The sequence below is a fragment of the Parus major genome, chromosome 2, assembly GCF_001522545.3.
Source record: "Parus major isolate Abel chromosome 2, Parus_major1.1, whole genome shotgun sequence".
NCBI classification, from domain to species: Eukaryota; Metazoa; Chordata; class Aves; order Passeriformes; family Paridae; genus Parus; species Parus major.
Window position 1 is genome coordinate 57,228,112 of NC_031769.1, and position 23,844 is coordinate 57,251,955.

General features: G+C 42.6%; 1 protein-coding gene across 4 annotated transcripts in view; it reads right to left on the bottom strand.

Moving 5' to 3' along the window:
- NFATC1 (nuclear factor of activated T cells 1) overlaps positions 1-23,844 on the bottom strand; it is a 106,565-nt gene that overhangs the window by 30,761 nt on the left and 51,960 nt on the right. The window contains exons 7-10 of one of the 4 annotated variants that reach the window (XM_015619606.2): positions 15,818-15,873; positions 14,422-14,554; positions 1,343-1,722; positions 1,036-1,231 (exon numbers count right to left, since the gene is read on the bottom strand). In XM_015619606.2, the coding sequence (XP_015475092.1) occupies positions 1,036-1,231; positions 1,343-1,722; positions 14,422-14,554; positions 15,818-15,873 (765 nt within the window). Of the gene's footprint in view, positions 1-1,035; positions 1,723-10,308; positions 11,752-14,421; positions 14,555-15,817; positions 15,874-23,844 lie in introns of those variants that run through there. The other 3 variants (XM_015619605.2, XM_015619607.3, XM_015619608.1) reach the window with 3 other exon arrangements.

A 23,844-nucleotide genomic window follows, 5' to 3' on the forward strand; every position in this document is an offset into this window, starting at 1 on the left:
GCTGCTACTCAGGCTCCAGAACATTAATTTGCAATCCTAATTCAGTGAGTAGCATGCTGTTTACAATAGAATGACAAAATGTCCTTTTTTAAAAGAAACAGTGCAATGAATTGTCCCTAAATTCTCCCTGAAGGACAATAACATTCAGATGTTCCTTGGCACCAATTAGTTTCAATGCAGCCGTTTAAGTGGCATTTCTTCATCAACTAGCATGGTATGTTATATAAAGTTATGTGGTTATTGGAAGGGATTTCACATTAAAGTAAGGGTCCAGAATACTACTATGATACTTAGCAGCAAATGCTAATCACAGTTCATCAGTCGCAATTGGTGACATCACCAAATTCCATATTATCCCTTTTATTACATTCAACTAATAAATATTTGGAAACTAGGGTCTTACAAGTTTATCACAGCATTTCAACTTCCAGTGCTGCATGTAGAATATATGTACATACAGGATCTTACAAAACCAGAAAAATAAAAAAAAAAAAAAAGAAAACGCAGCAGCAAGGCCACAATAAAAACAGGGAAAAAACAAGGTAGTCTTAACATCAGATTCAAACAGACTGAAAAGTAATGCTGAAAGATATGCCTCCATTTTTAATCTGAAGCTTCTCAACTGAAGTAGAGCAGTTTAACATTTAGTTTGAGTGAACAGATTTGCACATCCGACGTTTCACCGCATTATGAGTGGGACAATGTTAAATATGTTTTCACTGCAGCTCCACAGGTCACTGGCATGGGCGTAAGCCAAGAACATACAGTTAAGATTATTACAACATAGCTATTGGTTATGCAGCTAGAGCTCTATGCTAACTAACAACATTTAATGCTTAGATAATGTGTTTTCATTATTTCAAATGAAATGAAAGGGCCCTTTCCTGTATAAAGACAATCCAAGCAAAGTCCGCACTTTTCCACCAGACTATTAACAGAACCTTTTTTCCACCAGGATTCAAAAGAAGGGGAGGTTAAGGGAACTCACTGATAGAGCAACATGGTGAACGCAAACCTGTGCTGCGGAAGACTTACCATCATCCAGGTACATCTGGTCCAATTCCTCAGGTTCTCGCTTGATCGTTACAGGAATAGGGGCCAAATTATGATTACTTTCCTCATGCAACTCTGGCAATGACAGTGGTTGGGTTGTTGGAGACTCATTTCTGTGAACCTTCGGCAGTTGCTGCTGCTGTTGACCCATTATGGATGAGTGAGTTGGACTGCAGGACTGCAAATAGGTTGGCTCTTGGGTAACAGATGGAACTGGAGAAGAGGGACTGTTGGGATAGAGTGTTTGTTGATAACCAAGGGGACAGCTACTGCTCAGATGTTGACTCACCTGCGGCTGCAGCATGACGTGAGATGATTGCTCGGGGGGGCTTGGGTGCACAACTATAGACCTTGGCACTTCCTGTATGGTGGGGACACCTCCAGGGGGCTGCTGAAGTCCGAGGTGACTGTGGCCCGGGTTGGGGATGCACTTGTAAGGAGAGGACGAAAGGTCGTGCAGCTTGGGGCTTGCGTTGGGAGAAGGTGACATCACGGCGTTTCTCTGCTGACAGGAGGCAAAGCCGGCCACGAGGCACGAACCAGGATCAGGGGGCATCATGATCTGCTGACTGTAGTACGGTTTAGAGAGAGGGCTTAAGCCTTGGTTCATTGGTCCACAGGTTTGAGCAGGCTCATAGTCATCTGTGGGTTCTGTTTTTATAATTGGAACTGTTAAAAGAAAAAAGGTTTTAAATAAACATGAGTTGCGTATTGGTATGATCAAGTTGGCTTGTGGCTAGGATACCCTTTGCAAAACAAACAACGTCGTGAATAAGACTCTGTGTGTCTTTTGCCTAGTTCTCCCACCCTATAAAAAAAAATGAATGAGTCATCAGCACAAGAAAGTCACAGCTGGTTCTAATATTGAAAAGGACTATTTTCTTTGGACTCTCCTCCAGCACTAATGTGCTATAAAAATCTATTTGCAAATAGCTGTGCTTCAGTGGAAGCTTTGGACCCAAGGGCTCCATGGATTTGTAGTAATCAAGGCAAGAATTTTAACTTGGATAGACTACTGCATTTCTACAGCTACCGATGGCCCATTTGATAAATGTCTGTACACGCAGTAAACTGGAGCATAATCAGGTAGAGATGGGGCTTTTAGAGTTCAATGAAAATAAAGTTGTAAAGATACACGACCAAGTGCTACATACAAGGAGTTTTCAACTATGAGGATATTTTGGAAAGAGTAGGATCTGATTTGTTTAGGTTTTTTATATAATTGCATTTGATTTTTGCTAATGCCAGCTCCTAACAAATGTCAGTCAGTCTCTGGCTACCAAGGCAAAATGATTCCTGTTCTAGACCTCTGCTTGCTCTACTCAGTGTCCCAAATGATACCCTAATTGAGCTGTCATGTCTATAAAAAGTATCACAATGTGGATAGAAATGATTGTTAGTGAGCATCAACTCACATGACAAAAGTAGACCTGCTTTCTCAAATCAGAGAAGGAAGACCCTTTCTCAAATCAAAGTGTTTTTTCAACATTTGCTTTCTCTCTCAAATCAAAGAAAGGTACCTTTGAAGCCTCTCCTATAACAGATGCAGTGAACAGGTAAAACTGACCCACTTTGTCTATCAAGAAAATTACAAATAATAGGGCCAAGCTAGACTGTAGATGTATTTTTTTCCTAGACACATGCAACTCTAATGCACACGATCAAGTATGGATGCATAGTGGCATTTATCTTCTTTCTAAAAAATTTCTAGTGACAGCAGAGAATATTTTTCATAATATTCTAATAATCAACCCATTGTGGCATGAAGTTAATAATGAAACATCTTTTCACAACTCAGCTCAGATACATGTGTGTTGCACAAGTGTCTCTGACTGTATTTTTATTTGCATGTGTTTTACAAAACCCTTACACATTGTCCAGCCATTTATTATGTTTGTGTATGAGTCTTTTTGAGCCCCTTAAAACACATGTGTCCATCTGTATATATAAAACCTCTTTTAACACTCATAGATTTTGTTGGTGGTGAATGCACTTCACTACCCTTGTTTTACAGTCCCCCAGCCCCTTGTAAACTTTGTTCCTTTTATGTTCTTTTACATGTAGATGCTTGCAACACTTGTTTCAAGATTTCTAGCACCCTAGTAAAAACAGGTCTATATATGTAACAGATGCACAGGTGCTGCTCAAGACAAATACTCTAGGTGTGATGGACTGTCATTGGATTTCTCATAATCTTATTTTCACCAGCTTGTGTGATGCACACTGGCTAGCAGGGCTACTAATGCACTTGGTTGCAGAGAAGCAGATTCCAAGTTCAGTGACAGCTTTACAAAACCACTATCACACCCTTTCGGAAAATGCAAGACTGAAGAAACGCACCTAGATAAACACAACAACTCAGATATTGTAAGAAAATACCTTTAACAAGTTCCTGAGCTAGCAAATATTCTCACATGTTTTATATTAGGTTCACTGTGCTAGCACTAACCACAGCACAGCTGGAAATATGATGGTTGTTGAACACTGAATTTTCCCAATATATCACTGTTATAGAAACACCTGTGCTAAATAATTTCAAGCTCAACCACTGGCAATTACAACTCCAATAAACCCTGGAGTTGTCTGACTTGTTATAACCTAGGGAAAGGTTATAGCCCTGGTGGCAGGCAGGCTGGAGGCTTTACAGAAGGCAGGCTCCTGATCTCGGGCTGGCTTTCCATTGCAGCCCTTCAGCAGAACACCTTTGTTACCTGGTACACTAAACACTTTTTTGTCACTTCAGTGTGAGTTTTTCTTTACAAAAGCAATGCCATTTAGAGGACTGATTAGTGGTCAGGAATACTATGAATCTCTTTTTGTGTGCAGCTTCACTGAAATACACACACTGCAGCCACCACGGAGGACCACCAGTAAGTCCTGCTCTGCACCAGAAGAAGGACTGATGGGTGGGAGGGACTCTATTCCACACCTGTTAGTCCAAAAAAGTCACTTGGAGATAGTGACAGCAACCAAAGACACTGGTGCCTACAAATTCAGAGGGAAAATAAAGACTGGTCAGGGCAAGTCAGGGTTGTTTTGCTTTGAACTATTACTTATGGGCATCAGTTATTTAATGTAATGGGAAACAAATTGTCTTTAAATGGACAAATGCTACCTGCACTTATGCTTAGAGTTGCCTCAACTTGTTCAACTGTAATGTCTTTGTTATCTTTTTTAATGTATTTTTTCAACACAGTAAAAAAAGTCAGCCCTTACTCAATATGATATACTTTTGTTTGTATGTGAATCTCATCACTAGAATAAGTATCACACTGGAAGACAGGAAAAGTATTCCTGCTGAAATGGTGAAGGGATTTGTATCTGACTTTTCTGTGTTTTGCCAGCTGCATAGCCATTAACCCTGTGCAGAGTGAGTGCAAGCATCATGAAGACTGGGACAGCAGCCACTCAACCCCCTTTAAAAAACTGCAAACATCTTCATGAGGTACCAGTTGGAGAATGAAGGTCTGTAGGATTTTTCTTTCTTTCCATGAGAAACCATTACCAGTGATCCAGGTGATCTGGAATCAGTCCCATAAAGCTGAGCATGTCAGAAGAAACGCAAGACATTAACATTCCCCCTTCCAGCCAGATCCCAACTTTAGTATTTTACTAAAATAAAATTTTACTACAGTAAGTATATTTATGAATAACTGTAGTACTTGACTTGTGGAGGACACAATACCACAAATTGCTATATTACATCAGTTAATGGTTTATTTATGCTACTCTGTCCCATTACCTGCTTCTCCCCAGCCTATGAATCTTCAACAAACAGAGTAACAAAGGCCAAAAATCTTTGCAAATATTTGTATTTGCAAACTCAACTCAAACTACCTGTGGGTCTGAGCTGGTCATTCTGAAAATGCTCCGATTGTGTCAAAAATTGGTGTAAATCACCTCATACTCTTTTTTTTTTGAAAGGGCAACTGTTTTCTTCCACGTTTCAAAGGACTTTAGAGGCACAAAGAGCTAAGGGTATTTCAAGGCACACCTCCCCAGCCCAATGCAGGAACAGGCTGTAACTTACTTGCTGGCTACCCACTCACTATCACAGTGTCTTACGGTGCTACTCCAACACTGTAATGAGGCTACAAGGAACTAACACACCCTCACCCACTGTCTCACTGACTTCTGCGGAACTGAGATGCTCAGCTGGGGTGAGCAACTGCACCTGACTTAGAACAGGATACAAACCTTAGTACCTGCCTTCACCATTTTCTCCGAGATAGGAAAACATAGAATACTCTGACTTGGAAGGGAACCTCAAGGATCAAGTCCAAATCAAGGCCCTACACAGGAGAACCCTGGGCAGTTCACAGGGGAACCCCTTGCACGAGACAACACAGTGGACAGGACTGGCCAGCTGGATACTTGTGTTACCACTTACTTACTGACTCATGCTTGACAAACTGCAAGTCTTTACAAATCCAAGATCAAAAAAGAGGTTTTGAGCCCTGTTATACATCTCCATGGAGGCATGGTAAGCTAGCTGCCATAACACACATCCATTTCCATTTTCACTGACTTCCACAAGCGAGCATATCACACAGGGAGATGCAATGTGACATAGACAGCACTGCTAATTTTCTCAGGATTAATATTTAACAGAGAACGGTATTAGCCTAACCACTTCTGGCTCAAATATTTCAAATCTTGAATGACTTGGTAAAACCCTGCCAGCTAAAAGAGAAACTCCTAGTCAGTCACACAGCAGGCCTGGGCTGGCAATAAACTGCAAAGCCCTACAGCTGTTCAGAACCTGTGAGCACTCCCAGCGGAAACAGTCACTTCTTAAATCCAGCAGAGATTAGAACCAAATAGAACAATCGTTCTGTCTCAGAACTGCTCCATGGTGCTGAGGTAGCACCCAGCCTTGCAGACTCTCAGCTGACTAGAAGGAAAAACTGTGACTGAATTTGCCATACGCTGAGTTTTGCCTATAATAAACTGCATCAATGAAGCCAGAATTTGTGAAATTGTAAACACAAGAGATGATACTCTTTCTATGTATGCTCAGACTCAGAAGCAACATTATTCATTTAAGAGTGTTGAAGATCTGGCCCTTGTCCTAAAAAGGTAAAAAAGAATGAAAGTTTGATTCAGTGCAATTTTAAATGCCTGTTATTTCTCAATGCATTAGGTCAGCTGACAGTTTTAAACAGTCCTCAATTTTGAATATTAAAATATGACAGAGGTCACTGTTCTAAATTAGTCTGATAAGCAAATTAATTTCTAATTGGTTTTCAGTGGTTTGGTGATGCCTTCTTAGACTCTGAACTCATGTCATTATGTCATCTAATTTAATATGAAGTTCTGAGAACCATGAATTGGCAGCAGCCCTAGCTATAAATCAAAGCTTCTTACTCAGAGAGATCAGGGTTATGACATCATACCAAGGCACTGGTGGAAGACAATGGTCCTTCTGTGTGTGTCTGAATCTGGGAGAAATATTTCAGCCAGTTCTCCAAGCCCACATTTAAATGAAAGGCCTTTCTAGCAGGTAAAAAGTTAATATATCAAACCTAGAAGAAAAATAATAAATCATGCACATTCAGTAAAGGGAGTCAGAAAGTGCACAGATATAAACTATATGTATTTTTTGACAATTCTAACAAGTGTGTGTTTGCTTTCACACTTCAGCAATCCAGATGGGTTTTTAAACTTTTTTTTTAGGGGGGGGGGATGTTATTAAAATATGTGAACTGAAAAAATAAAATTTCATCAATTAAACAGATCATGATTAACATGTAACTATAAAATTCCCATTTCTATGTAGTATTATCAGTGTAGATATTTATGGCACTAAAATATATTTATTTTACCCTTAAGTTTGATTGAACCTATCCAACAAAATAGCTTCCTTTCATGGTGCAGACTATGATGTAGCTCCCTGGCACCTGCACACAGATTTCAGTTAAGAGCATGAAAATCAAAACACTACTTTTTTCATCATGTGCACACACACATTTCTTCAACTTCTGGACTAAATGTCTGGCAATTGGTAAGAATTTGGGATGAGACTTTCAAAGAGAGCTGAGGAATTAAGTCTAAATCTCCATTACTGAGTTGAGCTCCAAGAGGCTGTTTGTGCCTTTGAAATCAATCTGTGTCAGTGAGTTTTGATACTGGCAGCACACCTTCAGAAGACACTGCATAGATCACCCCAGCTCCTGTCACTGCTTTGCTGCTGGTTGACCAGAGACTAATTAGGGATGTGGACACATCTCCTTGTACAGTTTAGCTACTCTGGATTTGTGCAAAGACAAAATCCTGGCTGCTGCCTCAGCACTGGCTGGATCCAGCATACTTGAGGCCTCACCCCTTGTTCTGACTGTGGAGTGGCTGCTGCAGGGAGAGGCAAGGGGCTGGCTGTCCTCACAAAACATAATCTCTGCTTCAGTAACTCCTGAGCAGCAGTGGCTGAGCAAAGCTTTCTGAAATGCCCTGCCAACACATGTGCAGCAGTAGCAATCTCAGTGACAAGGGCTGAGCACTCAGTCCCAGGGATCTTGTGAGACAGTCAACTACAGGGACCCGTGCAGATGCTGTCTGTGAACTTGGTGTTTTCCCATGGCACCTATTAAACCAAAGCATTTTTAAAGGTCAAGCTCCTATCAAGCCTTTGCTTTTAGTTACTAAATCCAGCACGTGGTGACTCAGACACAAAGGAAGCTTCTTGCTATCAAGACACTGCAGGGAGCACATGTGTGCGTGCAACTTTTATCTGCACAACTATCTGAACTCACCCTCTCTTGCTAGTACACTACTACTGGTGCTGCTCATCATGAGGGCTAACTTTCAAACATGTCTGCCTGCCTGCCCTTTTTGGGTTTTTGTATAGGTTTTTACAGGTTCAGATGAATATGTACAATTTTATACAAGAATAGCTCTGGGGAGGTGGAAACCTTGTGCATACACCTCACCACATAATCTCGGACAGTGACATTATCTGATTTGGAAGTGCTTTGCAGCTAACTCATTTGCTAAATGCTTTTCCACAGCTGTTAAACTATTAGGTTATTCTACACATATTTATGAGACAGAAGATTATATATGGTAGCTTGTTGCATGCCCTGCTAAACCAGGTGGGGAAAAGTAGAAGGTAGGTGGAGGGCATTTTGGGTTGTGCTAGTACAGATTATGCATTAGCTTTCTTTCAAAAGAAGGAGATAAAAATTCTTAAAAGGCACAATTTTCTACCATAACACTTTGTTAAATCCTCCAGTGTTCAACAGGAAAACCAAGTCTTGTGATATGCCCACTTGGGCTGTTCTACTGCTGCTTCCACAGTGTGGTGCAGCACCTGGCTCCACTACTGCCTTCAACTGGATGTTTAACTGTGCACAACCCCCTGCCTTGGCACAGGCTTGGCACTTGGGCACTGCCCAAGGCTTTCTATGTCACCTCTCTCAGATGTTAAAATCCACTGGGCTGAAGTCTTTTTTGATGATGCTACACAACGTTACACCACCAGTGCTGACCTTATCTGTGCTTGCATATAAAATCACTGGGAAGCAAGGCAAGGAATCCTTAAAATGCTCATGAAGAGGAGTTCAATGACCAAAACTACAGGCTGAGGTTTTTTTTAGATCTGAAGGGGAGTATTTGAAAATTGAGGTACTGACAAAAGATAATTTTATGCACTGGAAGTTAACTATTAGGGGTGATCACTGCTGATGTTAAGACACAGCCTGGTGTTCTGACATAGTGCTTGTCCACTCCTGCCTTTCTCAGGGCCATCACACAGGTGATGCTTTTTCCTGGCTTTCCAGGTGAAGATGGAGCACCACGGAGAGGCAGCGTTCTCCATATGCCCCTCCGTACAGATCAAGCCAGACTCCGTCTGCAGGTCAGATGCAGCTGGCCAGGCTCTGACTGCTGAAAATGGAAGCCACCTGGATGAAGTGTGGGCAATGCACGAAGCGTGGGCAATGCACGAAGCGTGGGCGGCTCCTGTGGGTACCCAGCACCTGAGGTGAGTGCAACACGTGCCTCCTCTGCTCCTGCACAGACCTCCCACAGCTCCTGAATGGGAGTGGAGGGGATGATACACCCAGTGATGAGGAACTTCGTGATGGTCATAAATGAGAACAGGGCTCTGACAAAACCTCACCTGCTCTTAGTTACTCTGCTAAATGACGAAAGTAACCATCAGCCAAAATGAAATAAACTGTGTCAGTGTATAGCGTAAAAATGAGTAACCATGATTCCTATTTTCACCAAAAAATAAGTCTCCTGGGTCCAACCTTCCACGCCATTCCTTTTGTTGCCCTGTCCTGGCTTTTCAGCAGTCCAGATGCTCCTGGGGATGAAAACACCTCCAGCAGGTCCAAGGCTCCAGGCCTGACTCAGCCACGCTCCATCCCCTTCCCTTGTTGAGGCACTGCTGAGGTCGTATTGCACCAGCCACCGGTTACGGTCCCTGCATTTGGCCCTGCTCCCCCAGCAGCCCCCAAATCATCACTGTTTTGCATAAAGGACTAGACTAATAATTTTGCCAACCTCAATTAGGAAAATTCAATAAATACTGAGAGGTGAGAGGTGTCAGGAGACAATCAGCACAAGCCACATGCTGTGTCACATTAGAGTGGCAACACTTTGCATCCTCATTTCTGCTAAGGGGGCTGATGTCATCTTTTAACTTAGAGAGAGGTGTGGGTGGAAGGACTGAGGTGAAACAGAGGCATGGCTGCTCAATGAAGCCATGAGAAAAGTGTTGTTGCACCCATCTGTATGGTGATAATTTTAGAGGGGGGATAATTTTAGAGCAGAGGCAGTAAGTCAGGGGAATGCTGACAACAATGTGCCATGGGCAGCACTCAGCTTTTTCAGATGTGCATCAAGGGGTGGTCCTGCGAGGAGTGGGGAGTTGGGCTTAATGATTCTCATGGGTCCCTTCCCACTTGAGATATTCTATGATTCTGTTCTACAGTGCCAGGACCTTCACATCTTTGCCACTGGGGTGTAAACCCCAATATTGAGGCACATCTAATCACCACAGGCAGGTTCTCAGCACGACTCCACACCCACAGATTCAAAGGACTTTCATCCCCACCAAGTCACTGTGGCCAGGTTTTCAGAGGAGCTCAACATCTCAGAGACTTGTGCAGATAACTGCAAGGAGGCAAAGGAATTGCAGAAAAATTATCTCTGTGAGTGATGGCTGTGCAGTTGGAAATCTGGCCCCGTGGGTAGCAAAATGCATCTCAGAGTAACAGTTACCCAGAACATCAATACCATTTTAATAAATACTAGAAGCAATGAAATGATCGTTTAATAATGCTTTGACAATTAAGAAGCCTGACAGAAACAGAAACTGGCAATACTTTATCAACTCTGCAAAAGTGTATTTTTCATTCCAGTAGAAGAAACACATCAACTTTCCTTTTTCCTTTTTATTAAGTATTTCCTAGACAAACTAGCCTGTCTTTGGTTCGTCAAATATCACTTCTTGTCTAAATAAAATTCATAGGAAAAACTTTCCTGTGTTCAACATTCTTGATATCAATACTTGTTGAATAACAGAATACACAGAGAGCACTCGCTCCTATCTTAAAAAAAAACGTTCTTGAACACATTTCCTCTATATTATTGTACCTACTTAAAAGAAATCTAAACAGACATACATCTAATCCTTATCATTCATTGTTTAAAGTCTTCAGAGCAGGAGAAGTCCTTCAGCTTTCTTAGATGAAAACACAGGATTTGGAACCACAGCACACACTCCTGTGTTCTTCTTCAGGGTTAGTTTAACTTCTTCAGGGTTAGTTTAACTTCTCTGGGTTATGTCGTTTTCCAAAATGTTCTGCTGCACAAAATGGACCTGCAGAGCCCCCCTGTGCAGAGCCACAGCAGTGGAGGCACTTTAGAAGCTGAACATCCAAAGGTCTGCTCATTGTGCTCTGCTCAGACTCCTGACTGTAGTGCCTGGTCCAGGGCCCTCCTTCTCAAATTCTGGTGGGATGTGGCAATGCAAAATGTGTCAGTACTTACCATATGAGCTGCAGGAATTCACCTGTGCCAGAATGGTATGGAAACTACTTATATTTCTGTGCCAGGCATGTCTGTGGAGGAGTCTCAAGAGACTACAGCCTGCAGGCTCCAGGACAAAACTGATATGCAATTGCTCAGTGATGCATATCATTGAAGTAATACTAAAAAAAAATGACATTACAGTCATTTCTGTATAATATAGGCTAATACAGGATTCAGAAGTTGCTCAAATTTAGCAGAACAGTAAATCAAAATTTCAATGAAAAGTGGATTATGAGTACTTAGGTTTACAGTCTATCCCAAGCCAAAGACTTAAGCAAGCCTGTTTTCAAGACCTTGGCTCCTGTTGCGAAGCATCTACTTTCTATTTTGCTTTGTTATTTAAACTTTTCATTTACAGAACAGTAAGGTTTCATTTTTACATTTTTACAGCAGCTTCTTTTTATTTCTGAAGCAGAAACTTATCTTCACCAAGTAAGTCCCTGCTCTGCCACACACTTGAGCTAACAGAGGGAAGGTACAATCCTGCCACATCTCCACAGCACGGGAGAAGCCCTGTGGCGGCGAAATAACACTGCTGGAGATGGCAGCTTGTGCTGACTGCATGTCACAGAGCTGTGCTCCATGGAGATGCCATGGGACCATCCATGGGAGGTGGGATGAGTGAGGTCACGTGTCCCTGGATCCACTGGCTCTTTTCCCCTAGGGAATGAGGAGAAATAGGAGCTACAGGAAGAGCCTCCTACTGCCCCGCAGTGGGGGTGGGAGCTGCACAGTGAGCCCATGGCTCTCCCACTGGTCTGCATGTGCCCACACCCACCCCAGCAGCACAGCCAGGGGACTCACACCATATTTATGCTTTAGTCCACATCTGGTATTTTGCTTTGGCACAATCCAGTTCAGCTGTAAAATGTATGTCTGATGTGCGTCATGAAGTTTTTAAAAGCTGCCTCACACAGAACTACCTGCAAAACTACAGTAGGCACTGAAATGTAGCATTTGATTAGTCCTAATGCACAGAAGAAGAAGAAGAAGAAGAAGAAGAAGAAGAAGAAGAAGAAGAAGAAGAAGAAGAAGAAGAAGTAGAAGAAGAAGCAGCAGATTACAGGATACTGTCTCATTTGTGTAAAACCACATCTTACATTTCATGATCACTCTGACATTTGCTTGTCAAAACTCTACACGTTTTCTGTTTGTGGGATTTGTTTGAACAACAGCCAAAGCGTTACCTGGGCCAAAGTCATGCTTATCTCATCTACATTTTTTCTGATCACCCAGTGGTTCTTGACTCAGGTAATTTTTTCTGCATGAGCTAAACTTCAGTTTTCTACAATGCCTTGAAACAGTAAAATAATGTTGTGATTGAAATCAAATTAAGCCTAAAATGACTCCTAGAAATACAGCAGCATAGTGACTGATTCAATTACTGTACATGGTTTCAAAATATATAGTTGAGGTGGTTGTATCTATCTTTGAAAGGCATGATGTAAAAAAATACCAGCCACAGAAGGGCAAAACGTTACAGCTGTAACACAGGCATTACAGCACAAGCATAATAAAAACATACTATACTATTAATTCTGATGATTGCAGAGCCACATTCACTTTTACCACTGTTATAGGAGAGGCTACAAAGAACACAACATGTTTTTCAATTACCTATATGCACATATATGTATGTGTTAAGAGAATGTGAATGAAGAACCACACAGGAATGGAAAGAATATTTACTAGGAATTCCTGCTTTCCTTTACCCCACCCTGGTGTTACATTTTTTCTTTCAGGTTTCCTTACACTGAAATGAAAAGATTTCACTTGAATTTAAATTGGTACAGCAAATCCTAATGTAATGTATTGTAAACAAAACTCGTAATGTTTTCAACAATTACCATAATTAAAGATGTTGCTGCAGAATAAAGCTGAGGGTGGTTCTCTGTTGTCACTAGGTCTGCTGTCACTAGGTATGTATTCCCATCTCTTCACATCAAATGAAACATCAAATGTTCTAAACATAGAATAGTGACAGCATAAACCAACTATGCAGGAGTGCACACTATTCCCAGGGTTTAGAATACAGAGGTAAAAAAGGGCCTATGTGAAGGCTGGAGGGAAGATGCTGATTAATAAACAGCAGTTAAGAGGCCTGAATCTGAAATAATTATGAAGGTAACTTGGGTGACAAGGCAATACCTGATTGCCTCCACAACTGATTTTTGTTGCTGAAAAGTGTTGTGAAAGAGAATAACAACTCTTTCTTTCCAATTTAAGAGATGAACAGTCTTTAAATACACACAGACATCCCCACTGGGAATGAAGTTTGCATAAGTAGGCTGATTCCGTGAAGCATATGGAATAAGCACTCCGTTGCCATGTCAGGTTTCTTGTAATCTTATTTTTAATTTATGTCCCGATAAAAGTGCATGCATGCTAACTGGGTGAAATTCTAAATGTGTACTTTATGGGTTTTCTCCTACAAAAAGTTAGCATGTCTCTTCAAGTCATGTGACATGACTTGAATATTGCTTTGTTAGCATTTCCCACGGAAGACTTATTTTTGCTAGGAAAGTATACAGAAAAGCATATCTTAATAATTTTTCTAATTCCTCTTCCTTCCCAAACAATAACAACAAAGCAACCATCCTCCTTCTGTTCCTACTTTTCCCCCAAAGAGTGTTTTCAGTATAAGGGCCGTTTCAAATAATAATCGAAAATAAATTCTAAATTTACTAGCTATTAGAATCTTCATACAAGCCTGCTTGGAATTCAGCTATAATGAGTAACTTTATTGTCACTTCACAGCTACCAATATAAGCTAAAAAAAAAATAAAAAAATTCTGAACATTTCCCATCCATGAAGCATTTTACACAGAGCACTCCGATCTCTCCCCACATTGTCCATCTCAATTTTCACACTGTGCAAGGCAGCAAGGTGCAAGATGACTGCAAGGAAGAATCCATACACAACCTCCAGCTCAAAGCCCAGCACGCTTAAAATATTGTGGTGTGAATTCAGAAATGTTATTTGAATGCGATTTACCTCTGGGGTTAGAAAGTCAGACCAAGAGTTGACAGCAGCTTAGCAGAGAGCTCAGTGCCTTCACAAACATCTGAGTTTATGCTGCGGCTCTTCAGCTCCCAAAAGCAGAAGTCCTTGTTTCAACAGGTCTCTGCCACCAATGCAAATGGAAACAACCTGCAGAGACGGTCTCTTGTGTGAGCAGCAGAGACAAAGGCAGCTCTCCTGGATTTATTGTCACTCTCATAGCATCAGATATACTTCCAAAATATTCAAATTACTGAAGAATTAATAGAACCATATATCATCATTATCTCTCACTTTTACTAGCAGAGGTAAGGAATTTGTTTTGTTACCATTAGCAGGAAGATAGGTGAAAAGCTGGTACTGGCTCCTCTTTCTTTTCCCGTTGCAGACATAGAAGTTGACCTGAACAGGGCTGGTAATTCTCTGATTGCGGAAAGGTGGTATCTCAACCACCAATGAATTCTGCAAAAGCAACAAATAAGAAAGTCAGGGCACAACTAAGGCAGTCTAGCTGCTATTTTCAATAGCATTGAAAAGTTAACCCCAAGAAGGAAGAGAAACACTCTCTGAAGGAAAGCTGGTGGGCTTTGTGGGCAAGGATGGCTTCCCACCAACCCCAGTGTCCATGCCAAGGATTCTAGAAATCCTTGAAAAGGAAGTTATTTTAGCATGGTTCAGATCTTTACAAAATCACTAGCCTTCACTTCTTCCCTTTGGACAGCAAATATGATACTGCATATGGACATGACTCTATCCCGCGTGCCTCTGTCAAGAATCTGGGATCGCAATCAAATTGTGGTCTCAAGCTCAGCAGGAGAAAGCACAATGGCACAGAGATGGCTTGGTTGGCAGGCCATCCCTGATATATCTGAACCTAGCAATATTTCCTTTGAAAGACATTAGGACAGCATTACTCAAATATTTCCATTTTCCGCAGTGAAATACATTTTCACATAACAACTCAGGAAGTTTTAAGCATGCTAGCTTCTGTGGATGGGAGGTTCACTGTTGCAAGCACATCTAGTGCAACATGAAAAAGGGCTGGAGAACATGTAGATGATCTTCCACTGTCAGAAACCAAATGCTCCAGCATGGGGCTAAGGAATGACTTAGCTTCTAGGGCATCAATTTACACATATGCACAGTGAATCTGCTATGACCATCAAAACCTCCCTTGGCGCTTTTTGAAAGAATAACAGGGAATGCTTTTCCTAGCATTTGTCCTGAATTCAGATGAGATCTTTAAATTGTTTGCCTGCAGGTTTGCAAGTATTGCACATTCCTGCAGACGTGGAATAGTGGACGTATTTCCCACTTAAGAGTCATGGCTGAAGGAGCCACGCTTCTCCAATGTGGAGCTGATCTCCTGTGAGGGGACTCACGTTTCTTCTGCTGAAGATAGAGGAAAGCCAAGGAAAATGATCAGAAATTGCTCTGGGAGCAGTGGAAAGAACTGACCCAGCAAGACAAAAGATGAGCAGATGGAACTGGCCCATCCTGGACAATGAAAAAATATTTTCCAAATAGTCTCTTCTACTTTCGGGATAGCTTCCAGCGAAGGCTTTTTACCCCATGCTCACGTTAAAGAAAGATTTCCAGGAGGGGAGGCCTAAGTACTTGTTCTGTTTCAGTGTCAAAGCCTTGGAAATCCCTCTTTAGTAACAGTGCTGGAGAAGGCAATATATATTTTTCATCTTGATGTTAAAATATTTAAGGCAGACTTACTGGCTTGCACATTTCTTTGTCGGTTTTGGCTTCCATTTCCCACACATGGTGACCATCTAAAAGACAAAAGAAAAAGATACCTAGTTCTGTCCTTTTTTCCCTTCCCCAGCCAAGATAGGAACAACTTTTGCAAAAACCATCTCTTTGAAGGGGCACTGCATATGTGAAAAGGAGCTCTCACAACACACTGCCCAGTGTTGCCCAACTAAGAGACCATCTGGGTAACCTGTGACAGAAGCCCCTTCAGCTTTTCTGAAGAAACACAATCCAGAGTGCATGATATTGTGATAGGGGGAGAGCCACTGGGAGTCTGCTCTGCCACTAGCCTGGACAAAATATGCAACTCTTCTACACCTCAATTCGCTGAGCTTGCAGACAACAATACTGCTACCTATGATGGCTTTTGAACACTATCTAGGCTGTAAGTCATATTCAATATTAATACTAAACAATGCAAAAAGAAAGGTAGTATGAAGGAAGCTACTCAGCCATGCAGGATTTGATTTTAGTACACTCCTAGTCTGGCTTGTCAAAATTCTGCTACTTGGGTCAAAAGGCAATGTCATAGGCTGGGAAACATAGCTTTAGACTTCATTTTGAAGTTGGTTTTGTTCAGCTAAGGTGATCCCACTTCTGGAGGTGCTTTTAGTGGTGTGTTGAGTCCTCCAAATTTACTGAATTTCTGTTTTCAAGCAAATATAGATTTAAGCCACAACTGTAACTTTTTCTAGGAACATGCCTTTTGGAAGAAACTGACTTTGGTCATTTTTCTGGCACATTATTGATATAGAAATCACTGGAAAACAAGGTGGGCTTTTATTTCCTTGTATGTTCATACCTCAATAGGAAAGAAATGAGAAAAATAATACAGAATGTAAGGTTTCCACTCTGCAGGCCTAGAAAAACACAAATGAAAGGCCATAAGCAGACTGCTGGATAAGCTGGGCAGTGGAGACACATGAAGCTTCACGAGTCCCACCACAGTCAGATGTTACCAAAATGAAGGGGAAACTGAGACTTTATGTCATCTCTTTTGTACATTTATTGCAGCATTGGGACGTGCAAATGCAAATATTAGTTATTTTGAACTTCATCACATGGACGTGGGCCTGCCCTAGAAAAACAGCCCTGTGAAAGGTGAAAGAGTGAATGCACTTTTTCTTTTCTCTTCGCTTTCATGGCCAGGATGGAGGTGACGCATTTAGAACTGCCTGATTTATTACAAATGTCTGTAAATAATATTTTTGTGTACAGCTGTCCTACTGTGAAAGGAATGCTGCTGAGGGACTATCCCTGGCAATTGTTTTAATGTCCAAAACCCCCTTCTTTTTAATGTATGGAAAGAAGCACAACATGTAGGCTGCAGCACAAATACCACAGCGGATTTGGCAGGTCTTTCCACAGGAAAACAGTTAGCAGATCTTCCCTCAATTTCTTCCTATATTTTAACTTGTGATGCTGGAAAAGGAATCCCTCTTATTGGTACTGCCACTTTCAGCTGCAGAGAGAGAAGGAGCAGCCGGACTGTGCTTGAGACTCCTCAACAGTGCCTTTGGAGACTGCCAGAATTGAAGCAGGCTTCTTGGGAGGACTAGCGATCACTTAACAATTTATCCAACAGATGCTTCCCCTGGGCTGTCAGTAGAAAACCCTGACCAAAATTCAGCAAGCCAGGACACATCCCCAGTCTGGGAGCAGCCTCCTTTATCTCCAGCCTCTGTAGCACTCCCTCCCTGCCCCAAATTAATTCAATCAGTTGTAAAAGCAACACAACGCCGACATGATCACACATTCTGCGAAATGTAGGAACTTCTGCTTTGGAAGGGGTTTGCTGGGCTGTTTTTTTTTTAAAACCTACAGACGTCCAGACTAGTAGTTAACATGTGTTCAATTTGCCTTTGTAAATGGATTACCAGAAGTTCAGGTTTTTTGCTATGTTTAATTTGTGCTTTGCAAGACGAATGATCTGATTCAGGTTTCTGTTTTTTATTTCCTGCCGATACTTCAGGAAAATTCAAAATAACTCCATTTCCAGCTAATCTTTCAATTACTTCATGCAGCACTGCCTCTATGCATTTTTGAAATTTTTATGATGACAAAAGGAGTTTGTTTACAAATATTTTAGATGCTGTAATCTAAACTATTAGGAAAATAACAATCCAGAGTCGTGGCTTGTGTTTGGAAGCTAGTAAGAACAATACAGGTTTTGCTCCAAGAAATTCTCCTGGGACTGTCCAGACCATCAGCAACAGAGGGGAAAGGGAAGACAGGGAAGAAGTAGGGAATAGACAACTCATTAACAGCTAATGACATTTCATTTACAAAAACACAGGGAGCAAAATTTGTTATGAAGCAAGAGAAAAAAAAAAAAAACCAAAAAAGAAAGAAAGAAAGAAAGACAATTCCTCATATTACGTCTGGTGAACCAAGAGGGAAATCTCAACGCCCACGGACTGGGACCAGCTCCAGGAGGGAAACCTTAGACCACTACGTCAACCTTTTACAGTAAACATGTTTTGCAGGTTTAAACAGTTCAGCTGAAATTTAAAAAATAAAAAAAAGAAAAAGGAAAAAAAAAGGAATAACGTCCTTGGAAAGGTTTGTGGGAGTCCTAAGCCTCAAGATAGTCTGCCTATACCAGAGAAAATGGTTTTGCCCCAGTGCCCATCCGCCAGGGAGCCTGGCGAGCAGGCGGGATGCCGCCTCCTGTCAGCGTGTGCTGGAGAAGTGAGGGCTGCTCGCCCACAAAAGTTTCCATTGTACGCCTGCCACATCTGCAGCAACACGCCTGGTCTGGGCCCGAGGCAACTCCCTCCTGGCCGCCAGCCAACCCAAGTACACCAGAGCAATTTATACCTTTCCAAAATGCAAATAATTCAAATTACAGACATAACACAAAGCTGAAGCAGACACATTTCAGGCATTCCCGTTAAAGTTTGCTCTCTGGAATTACCGTACCCAAATGGGCAGTTGTTATACAGGGAGCGGGGGAGATGGAGTCAAGAGAGGAAGGAGAGGAGGAGGCACGAAGGAAAAGGGAGAAAACGGCTCTTCCAAAGGTCTTATTTCATTCCCTTTCATTTCACTATTTACTTTTACGAAGTAATAAGAAGTGTCTTCTCCAAACCAAATGCCTGGCTTTGTTTTGGTGTTTTTAAGATTTATAGTGCAATATTTTGAAGAGAAAGACAGTTCTTTATATAGCTAAAAAGTTGGGTCGAGGTATTATACTGGTGTCTTATGTTTTGTGAGGGTGTTTTTACCAAATGGGAATAAACCCAAAACATCCATGCACAGAAGGGCAGGGCAGAAGCCCTGCAGAGTCCCCGCTCCCTCGCTGCCAGCAGCAGCAGCAGCCATTAACCCAACAGAGCCAAGGCTTCAAGGGGGAACCACGAACGGGCTGCATGAATGACCCTCAAATCCCTCCTCCTCCGCAGAGGCAGCGCTGGGGGAAGGAGAAGCCGCTCCCGCCCATTCTGCACAGGCTGGAGGCTGTGCTGACAGGTGGCCATCAGCCCTACTGCCAGCTGAAGACACCAGGTTTGTCAGGAAGCCTGACATTTACAGACCCATCCCTGTTATTTATAGCCATCCGTGCTCTGTGTGTGCTTCACCACTGTCCCCTTCTGTCTTGTTTTCTTCGTCGCCGTGGAACTCGGAGCACCTGGGATAGCTAATGACAAAAATGCTGTGAACCTATGTATTATGGGGGGTGGATTTTCAGCTCTGCAAAGCATAAACACCCTGTTTTAACATGGGGTAGCTGAACAGTGAATGGGCCTTTGTAGCCTGCTCTTATCGGCCGCTCGCTCTGGCGTTGAAGGAAACTGTGCACAAGTCCAGAAGTAAAAATACTCTAATTCATCAGGGAATTCCCTGCAGTATGAGTCACCAAGCGGCTTCCCCACCACACCCAGCTACAAGATTTCCACATAAAAAGGCACTGTAAAGGTCTGTTTTAACACAGAAGTAGGGCTAAAAAGTAGTTGTGTAAATCTAGCAGCTTCAGTTATTCACCCATAGAGCCTTGCAGACCATGACATACAAATTTTCCTCATGGAAGAGCAACACAAAAAGCTGTAAAGACTTTCCAAAGACATTTTTGTACCATCTTCCTCTCATCATTGCCCATCTGAAGAGATCCCCTGGGGTTTCCAGGGCTGCATTTACTTTTGTATCTCAGGGAACTGCAAGAATAGTGTCAGGGGTTTGCAAGCTCAACACAACCAAACCACCAGCTTAACTTTCCAAAATGATGGACTGCAGAAAGGGGGAAGAATATACAAATGCAAAAAAACCCCAAGCTTGGAAACTCAGGAGAGTATAACATCTGGCAACCACTGAAATCTTGCCTCTATGAAATGGGTGTAATGAGAACATGCAGATATATTTAAGTGATTCCACTTTACTACAGGAGGTAGTAACAGTCTATATTCTTTAGTGGACCGGTGTTCACTTGAGATATGAGAAGAATAGACATTATCTAAGATTTCACTGCCTATACACAGGGTGCATTTTATATTCTTCCAGTCTGAACTTCAACACAGTTTGACTGCACTGGCTGCACTGTAAATCTGTATTTACATTCATATAATCCAAGTAAAATGGTGAAACAAGCCCTAGTCTCCCAAAGGAACCCTCTACTTGATTAATGTGTTGTGAGATTACCATGAACAATAATTCCTGTGTTACAGCCCAGATTACTTTAACATGTTCACAACAGGCAGGGCAAAGATGCAATGCAGCATCACTTTGAGGTGCTCTGCAAAGGCTGTCTACCCTGCTATTTGGCCTTAACAATGCTTACCTAAATCCCCAAGGAATTTACAATTTGAAAGCTTTCAACTTGCACTGCTACCCTTCTTCCCTGGCGAGAGCCCTCATGACAGTGTGAGAGGACAGATCTGTGAAGAGGTTCCGAAGGAATGGATGAGTTTCTGTGCAAAGAAGAGGATGAAGACTATGGCAAAGTCTCATCATTCGGACTTCTGAGTTATCCAGCTCTCTGCAGACATGCCACCACCTTCAAGGGGAAGGGCAAGCTGGACTGGCAATGAAAGAGGCGAGGAGGAAGCTCTGTTGCTTGGAGGACAGCACTCCCCATGGCAGTCCAGGGCACAACCCACTGGCATTATCTCACCAGCTGGCACTTATGGGTTGGCAAGGGTGTACTAGTGCCAGATTCTGCATGGGCAGCAGCCTTTTGGATTTCGGGCTGCCACAAGCAGTCAGGTCAATTTTCTAAGTGGTCCTACAGCTGTCTTGCTGCAAACAGTGTTCCTCCAGCTGGACACCAGCAAGGAAAGGGGATCTCACCAAATGTGAGGGATTCTATGCCTGTCCTGATACACTGGTGTACATCTTAAGGACATGAACAAGAGTCAGGCACTAAGGAGGGACCAACACCAGCCAAGCAGTCTGACATGGGGGATGTACAGGGAAGATGGGGCAAGAGACCAATGAAACATTCAGAGATACGCTGTGTGCCAGCAGAGAGTAAGTATCTGAATTGTAAGTGGCCAGGACCTTTCCTTTAATCATCGCCTCAGTGGCACTTTGCTCTCCTAAGATCTCAGCCTCTTAGGGACCTGTGAGGAGTATGATGCCTCCTAGTCCCAGAGCCACCTTCAGAGCAGCTCTACCTCCTGGTGCAGCTCCTGCTGGTGCCATGGCCTGCCTACTGCCCAGCACGTTCTCCTCAATTGCCTCTCCAGCCACCCTCCTCTCTACTCTTTGCTCTTACACTACTTTTGCTATGAGACGGCACAGCTGGTCTGATTTTCACTTACTTTATTTCCGTCTCCCATGCCAGGAAGTCCCCCAGATGTTGTTCTGCCCTCCTCACAGCCTACTGTGCCGCTACAGAGACTTCCCCCAGCTTTCCTCCCCATCCCTGGCATGCCTTCTGGCATGCCTCCGTCCATGCGCGGCAGGGCTCAGGCATAACTGACCTATTTTTATTTCCACATCAAAGGTGCTGTATTTGCTGGTGTCTTCTCATAAGCATTTTTGCAGCATATGTATTTTGTCCACTCCTTCAGCTATACATTTTTGCAGTACTGAACTGAGTGCCATGTAGACTTAGGTCTGTTTGCCATCAATACGATATTCTTGAGTTACTTATTCTCTCTTCTTTACCTTGAATTGACAATAAGAATGTCACGCAGCGAAGAGGCGCAAAAATCCAGCACAAAATGGATCTTATGGTACTTTGGAATCAGTGCCAGGCACGCGCTTCCCCTCTGGTTGCTCAGCTGGGCAAGCCAAAAGCTGAGGCTCACTTTGCCTGAATGGTGAGGCCTTTTTAGCTGCCTTTTACCACAGTATGTCTAACAGACGTAATTATTCTGAGTTCCAGTGTTTGCAAATGAACTGTAATTTTAGTCCAGGTAATTAAAAGGAGGCACAGTGCTGACAACTGACGGATCGAGGTTCATTTTGAGCCAAAACCATTGGAAAGACCTGCCAGATACTATTTTCAGCAGAATGGAAGCTGGTTGTGCAATTTGTGCTCTCTGGCACCTCCCCCTATTCAAATTATCGTTGGTCTGAGGGTTTTATTTAATAACTTTAAGTAATTCCAGGACTAAGACACACAACTTCCAAGTAAAACTGCAGCTTGACATCCCTGAAAAATCTCTCTAGAGCAGGCAGGTCAAACAAAGCACACCCAGCACAGCCACCCACCAGCAGTCATGACAGCACTTCACTCTGGTTTTGATTACATTCACGTCATCTCCTTGTCTTTACAATTTTACTTTCCTCTGGGAAACTCTAGTAAGCTGAACCTGTGACTCTGCAGCTGAAACTGAGTAAAATATTCCTGGTCCATCTTCTTCAGTCTAATCTGTCCCATATTTTCTCAGGCTATTGGAGTAACGAACCTCACAGCCAGTTTAAATCAAGTTCCAAATTTTTCTTCCATGAACAATTCTTTTCCTCTACGTCTGTGCTGGATGCCAACACCACCACCTGTACTATAGCTACTTCTTGTTATTTCTCATCTTAAGATGTAAATTTGATCCAAATGCTTTTAAATCTTCCTTCATTATTTTTTGAGACACAAACTCTTCGACTGTATGACTGCAACTTCTCAACTTCCAGAAACTTCCCATTATGGCAACTCCTTGTGACTTTTTGGCAGATACTGTTGAACACCATTTTTACTTTTTTCCATCTCATTGTCCCCCTCATGTCCCTTTTCTTGTTTCTCTTGTCCAAGAAGGTCAGGCTCAATCTTAGAGGTCCCTCCTACTATCCTTTGACTTTCTGACTGGACATCAGCTTCCCAAAAAAAAGGCACACATTGGAAACAATTTATCTCTCTATTCCTTTCTTAAACGTCCTTTTATTTTCTTACACATTGAAGGTGTAATCTTACATCCTTAACAGGCCCAAAAGGAACATGCTCCTCTTCCCTCACTCTCCCCACATATCCTGTGGTACCCATCTGAGACATGAACCAATTCTTAATGATGTCAGGGAAAGCAACAGGAGACAAAAAGTTGTCGCTTTTCAAAAGAGGTAGGCATTCCCTCCAAAAACTAAGTACTTTGAAGGCATCCTCTTGAATTGATTTACATTGCAAGGTCGGGCTAGTGGTTGGGCTACAGGGGTGGAGAAGATTCCAGAAGCTGCTCCCATGTCTGACAGAACCAATTCCAGATGGCTCCAAGATGGACTCTGAGCCAGCCAAACCTGAACCCATCAGCAAGGCTGGTGGAACCTCTGCCAACATACTTAAGAGGAAAAAAACTGCAGCAGCTGTGAGAGAGGAGTGAGAATAAGTGAGAGGAACACCCCTGCAGACCTCCGCAACAGTGAAGGAGGGGGAAGAGGTGCTCCAGCAGCCAGAACAGAGATTCCCCAGCAGCCTGTGGTGAAGACTATGGTGAGGCAGCTGTGCTCCTGCAGCCCATGGAGACCACACCAGAGCAAAGATCCACATGCATCCAGCCAGAGCCCACGCTCCTAGCAGGAGCTGCAGCCCGTGAACCTGTGCCCAGGCAGAAGCAGGTTTTCTC